Genomic DNA, 6,000 nt, shown 5'->3' with positions numbered 1-6,000 from the left:
GTAGTTCAGGTACATCTCCCGTGATCTGTTGAATTAGAACTTGCCAAAGTCATTAAACATTTGTTTTGACGTGGTTGGGATGAAAAACCTTGGTTATTTCATTTCACCTGGTTTTTCTCATAGGTGATACATTGCCCATTTAGGATTAGCACAAAACACTGGTCAAGATTTTCCTCATGACTATGCCTAATTTACCATGCCATGTCTATGAGCCATTCCCTGGCAAAGGCAATAGATTTCCACTATAAGTCATAAAATTGAGCTCATAGGATGGCAGTATATGTTAAACAGTTTTCAGAAATAGTTAGCTTCCTGCTTCCATGGACAGGTCCCAGTTAGCGCAGTACCACTTTTCCCAATTAACAGTGCAAATTGTCAAGGGTGCATAGGAATTTGCAATTTGACAAAAATCAGTTTTTTGACAGCAGGGATAATCAGTCTGCAGCTTCGCAAGTAGTAATCTGTGATCGAAGTGGCAGGATTTATTATGAATTATGAAAGGTATGTATGCTATATGAGGGGACAAATCATTAGTATGATTCTCTCCTTCTTATTCACCCCCCCTTCTTAAAAAAAAGTTGCTTGATATAGAAATTGAGATTAGGGAATATACTCTGTTGAGAGTGATCTCCATCGCTCCTCTCACCAATAGTAGTATTCATTTATTTTCTGTTCTATTGCAGTATTCTGACAAGTCCCTGTACACCCAGCTGTGCTTTTACCGGTACATTTTTGATGTGGACTGTGCACTGGAGAAACTTAGTACTGATCAGGAGAAAGGTACGTTAAAATACTGTAATTACCTTTGAGTTTAAAGTGGAAATTTGCATCATAAAAGCCAGACCTACTGTCAGGCTGTTCACACAGCATCATACCTCTGTCTCGGAAGCAGGCCGTGGGGGCCCTTGTGAGCACAGGCTTCCCTTGCATGAGGGGCGGTGGTATAGGAATCCCCGGCTTTCGTCCCCACAGCCTGTCTCACATTGTTCTCTATTAAAGCAGGGCTTTGGGGGAGGAACAGTACAAAAAGGACTCTTTAAATGCTATATTTTGAAAATGCTATTTTCTATAGAGTTTAGTAATTGTAATAAAGTAAGCATAGGCAACGTGATCGTTGGACCTACAAAAACCAGACATTACCACAAAAAAATAGACCTGGAGTGTGTCTCTGCTGTTCACTAAAAGCCTAGGTTCGTTTTGAAAGAGAAGCATGGGGTGGAGTTCTTTTATTGACTCCATCGTAAGAGAGCATATCTGCACCTTCACCTAGATGATTGGGTGCTGCCTATAACCTTCACACAAGACTTGAAGGCACTGTGGAGTTTAATGGGTCTGGGAAAAGCTTTGTTACATAACAGAGTATTTGAAAATGTCATGACAAGTGCATGTTTTTTTTTCGTACCTGAAAATCACACTGACAACTTTTCTATGACCTGTAAAAACTAAAAAAGGCAAATTTACACATTTTTCTTATTAGTTACCTGCAGAGTATTTATGTTATTTGTCAGTGAATATCGATCCAGCATTTTGTTGGTCACTATTAAGACTGGAGGTAACCTTAAGGACATAAAGAAACCTACAAATACTGCTGGATTTCCTCCTGTAGGAATCTCCATGCTGCCCTTGATTTGGTCTTAACTGTTTTCAGTTCTAGTCATAAGTGACCCGTTTTTTCCATCTACAAGATAGGCTAAAATTATTTTTTAAAGGTCTTGACTTAACTGATTTTGCTGTCCTTGGATATAAAACAGTTTACTGACTGATGGAGGATTTAGTTCAAATATTAGTTTCTTATTTTTATTTTTTATTTTTTATTTTTTATTTTTTTTAGTTTCTTATTTTTAGATGTTCACCAAGAGCTTGGGCTATCTCCACAGCACATTCTCACTGAATTAGTAAAATTTATGTGATGTGAAGAAAAAATTTTTTATTTCATTAATAACTGAGTTTTTGAAATTCTATTCATGGCCCATGTTAATCTGTAGTATCACTAATAGCTTTTTTCTCTTTTGCCCCTAAAGACCTTTCCTTAAAGACATTATGAGTTGAGAGAATTATGTACAGATTCTCCGATGAGTACATTTGTTTCTACTTGGTTTATTACCTCTTCCTGGGTATCAGTATATATTAGAAGTTGCTCCCCCTTTACTTCTTTCTGAATCTAACTATTTCAGATTGTTCCCTAGATATCTTAGACTCCAAGGGGATGGACTTCTCTTCCAGGCATTTCCAGAATTTGTACCTGAGGTGGCTGAATCAGTCTTCCATGAGTAGCAATTTTCAAAAAGTCCGTTGACTCTTGGAGACATATAGAAATGATCTGGAAAGTCACCAGAGACTTAGTCCGGTTATTTTGGGGAATGTATGTTGCTTTCCCACAAAATAAGAGGGACTAGAATAGCTACCCAGAAGCTTCTTGCTCGGCAAAAGGGGAGAAGTGTTGGCAGTATCTATACCCTCACAATTTATTGTAGTTCTATTTCACAAGTTTAAAAGTTGGGATGCTTTTTTTGTCGTTTGCTTCTAATAAGTACACTATCCAAGAGCTCAGGGTCATAATGGTACTTCATGTGAGTTATTGACAGGTTCTTTTACATGTCAGAAGGCTAAAGAAAATAAGAGAAAGATTGTTTTTGTATATGTTTTTATTGGAGTTCGATTTGCCAACATATAGCATAACACCCAGTGCTCATCCTGTCAAGTGCCCTCCTCAGTGCCCGTCACCCAGTCACCCCATCCCCCTGCCCACCTCCCCTTGTTCATTTCCCAGAGTTAGGAGTCTCTCATGTTCTGTCACCCTCACTGATACTTCCCACTCGTTTTCCTAAGAGAAAGATATTAAATGTATGTGTCACCAAAGAAACTTCATGAAATGTTCCAAGAACCTTTTATTTTATTTATGAAACTATTTTTCCTTTGAGCTTCCTTCTTTTTATTATTCATAAGTAGCACTTTAGGAATGAGTGGATTAGTTGAAATTTACCTGCTCAGGGCATTTTCAGGACACCCAGTAATGTTAAGAGGTATTAGGGTATTTGTTAGTAGGGAGATTTAAACTGAAACACTAGGTTATGCTTATCTATATTCCAAGAGCAGAGGTTTTCCTGACAAGTGACATTTGATAAGCTCTCCTTTAAGTGTCAGCTGGGGTGGGGCACCTGGGTGGCTTGGTCAGTTAAGTCCAGCTCTTGATTTCTGCTCAGGTCATGATCTTAGGGTGGTGAGATTGAGCCCTGCTTCAGGCTTGGTGCTCAGTGGGAAGTCTGCTTGAGATTCTCTCTCCTGTTCCCTCTGCCTCTCACCCCCTCTCAAAAATATTGAATTGAAAATCTATGGGATCCAGAGGGCAAATATATTTATTCAGTTTGGACTAAGGCCAGAACACCAGTAAATGTTACATCAGAAGTCCTGTGAAAAGTGACAGTCATTACACACAGTTACATTATTGAGAATGGAGTTTAAGTATTGCTCTCAACAAGTGCCCTGGACCTGGCCTGTGAAGTATTTCCTATAGACTCTTCTTTACTCTCAGTACTTAGCAACATTTCTTTGACTAAGATTGTTTTACCATTTCCCCTTGTAAAGTCCATATTTTAAGAGCTGTAACTGGATGATGGTTTTAATTCTTATTTGAATCTTGGCCATTTGACTTGGAAAAATCACAAATTATTTGAAAGAAGTTTATTTTTATGGTAAAAAGTAGTTCTTGTCAAAGCTTTTTCCTGTGCTTTGCTTTCAAACGAAGATTTACAGACCATTAGTCCATAATGTGAATTAACCCCATTTGGTATTTTTCCTTATCTTTAAAATGCTAAAGGACTGTTACTCACTTTGGTGAAGTGTTTACTGCATAGTCACTGTAACTACATAACATTTTTAAAATCTTATTTCTGTGGGACTTTGGCTTTATTATTGTAACTACTCCAGAATGTTACACAGATGGCATAATAGATCCAAAGGCAGTTTTAGAGAAACATAGTGGCAATGTATGAAGTAAAAATCCATTTCCACAATGGCATCACATAATGGTCCCATTTGACTGCTTCATCCCATGGGGCTTTGGCCTGAGTAGGGATAAGTGAACAGTTTGGGGGAGACGTGAATCTATTCAAATGTTGTCCTACTTGTCTAACTTAAGTCTGCTTAAAAATGCAGGAGCAAAAAGAATCTCTTAGTTTTCTCACCTGAACTTTATTTTGTATATTCAACAATGCTAAAAACAGTACATGCATATTTTCACTTATGTGTTGAATACTATCCCAGATGGTAGAGGAACTAAGATGGCCAGTGTTCCCTGCTCTAGAGGAGCTTACAGTTTATCAGAGACAGATTCAGCAGCAATGTGATAAACCACCAATCTAGTCAGACGGTTAGGGAAGCAAAGAAAGGGAGCCTCTAACCACCTTTGTTTTTAGCAGACTATTCTTTAGAGTACTTTTAGGTTCACAGCAAAATTGAATGCAAGGTACAGAGATTTCCTGTGTGCCTCCTGCTTCCACACAGGCACAGCTTCCCTCATTGTCAACATGCCCCACCAGAGTGGCACATTTGTTAACAGTTGATGGAGCTACACTGACACAGCATTATCATCTACAGTCCACAGTTTACCTTAGGGTTCACTCTTGGTGTTGGATGTGTGTTGGACAAACCCACAATGACATGTATCCACCATTATTGTATCACAGTTTACTTTCACTGCCCCACATTCCTCTGTGCTCACCCTACTTAGCCCTCCTTCTCCACTAACCCTTGGCAAGCACTGATCTTTTTACTGTCTTTATTGTTTTCCCTTTTCTGGAATGTCACATAGCATATACTCTTTTCAGGTTGGTGTCTTTCACTTGGTAAGATGCATTTTTAAGTTTCTTCTGTGTCTTTTCATGACTTGAATTTCATGTGACTTTCATGACTTGTCTTTTTGGTGCTAAATAATGTTCCATTATTTGGATGTACCACATTTTTAAGAATTTATTTTTTTTAAGATTTAGTTATTTATTTGAGAAAGAGGGAGAGAATGTGAGTGTGGGGAGGGGTAGAAGGAGACCATCTTTAAGCAGACAACTCCACTGAGTATGGAGCCTGATTCGGGGCTTGATCCCACAACCCCAAGGCCATGATCCAAGCCAACATCAAGAGTTGAATGCCGGGAATCCCTAGGTGGCTTAGCGGTTTGGCGCCTGCCTTCGGCCCAGGGCGTGATCCTGGAGTCCCGGGATCGAGTCCCACATCGGGCTCCCTGCATGGAGCCTGCTTCTCCCCCTGCCTGTGTCTCTGCCTCTCTCTGTGTGTCTTTCATGAATAAATAAATAAAATCTTTAAAAAAAAAAAAAGAGTTGGATGCCCAACCAACTGAGCCATGCAGGCGCCCCTGGATGTACCACATTTTATATTTCAATTCACCTACTGAAGGATACCTTGGTTTCCAAGTTTTGGCAGTTCTGAGTAAAGCTGCTATAAGCATTTATATGCAGGCAGATTTTTAGGTGGACATAAGTTTTCAACCACTTTAGGTAAATAGTAAATATCGGATTGTGATTAATGGCTCATGTGATAAGAGTATGTGTACTTTTGTAAGAAACTGACAAACTGACTTCCAGAATGACTTTATCATTTTGCATTCCCACTGAGTAAATGAGAGTTCCTGTTGCTCCACATCATCACCAGCATTTAGTGTTGTTGGTGTTCCAAATTTTGGCTAACCTCATAGTAGATATGTAATGTTATATCATTGTGGAGTTGTTTTGTTTTTGTTTTTTTTTTTTGAAAGGGGGTGGAGGGAATCTTTTTTTTTTAAGAGAGGGGGCAGAGGGGGAAAGAGAATCTCAAGCAGGCACCATGCCCATTGAGGAGCCTGACATGGGGTCTCCCACCTGAGATCTCACAACCCTGAGATCATGACCTGAGCCAAAATCTAGAGTTGGACACTTAACTGAGTCACCCAGGTGCCCTGGTACCTCATTTTAAGTTGCATTTCCCTGACGGCGTGTGATGTGGAACATC

At 39.4% G+C, this 6,000-nt stretch overlaps 1 protein-coding gene across 2 annotated transcripts in view; it reads left to right on the top strand.

Moving 5' to 3' along the window:
* POLA1 (DNA polymerase alpha 1, catalytic subunit) overlaps positions 1-6,000 on the top strand; it is a 309,415-nt gene that overhangs the window by 235,132 nt on the left and 68,283 nt on the right. For both annotated transcript variants that reach the window (XR_012026683.1, XM_072818081.1), the window contains one exon: positions 684-780. Coding sequence is in view for 1 of the 2 variants with exons in the window: in XM_072818081.1 (XP_072674182.1) it covers positions 684-780 (97 nt within the window). In the remaining variant the exon portion in view is untranslated. Of the gene's footprint in view, positions 1-683; positions 781-6,000 lie in introns of those variants that run through there.

This window comes from Canis lupus, chromosome X, assembly GCF_048164855.1.
Source record: "Canis lupus baileyi chromosome X, mCanLup2.hap1, whole genome shotgun sequence".
NCBI lineage: Eukaryota > Metazoa > Chordata > Mammalia > Carnivora > Canidae > Canis > Canis lupus.
The sequence above is the reverse complement of the archived record's forward strand: the minus strand, read 5'-3'. Positions and strand labels throughout refer to the sequence as shown.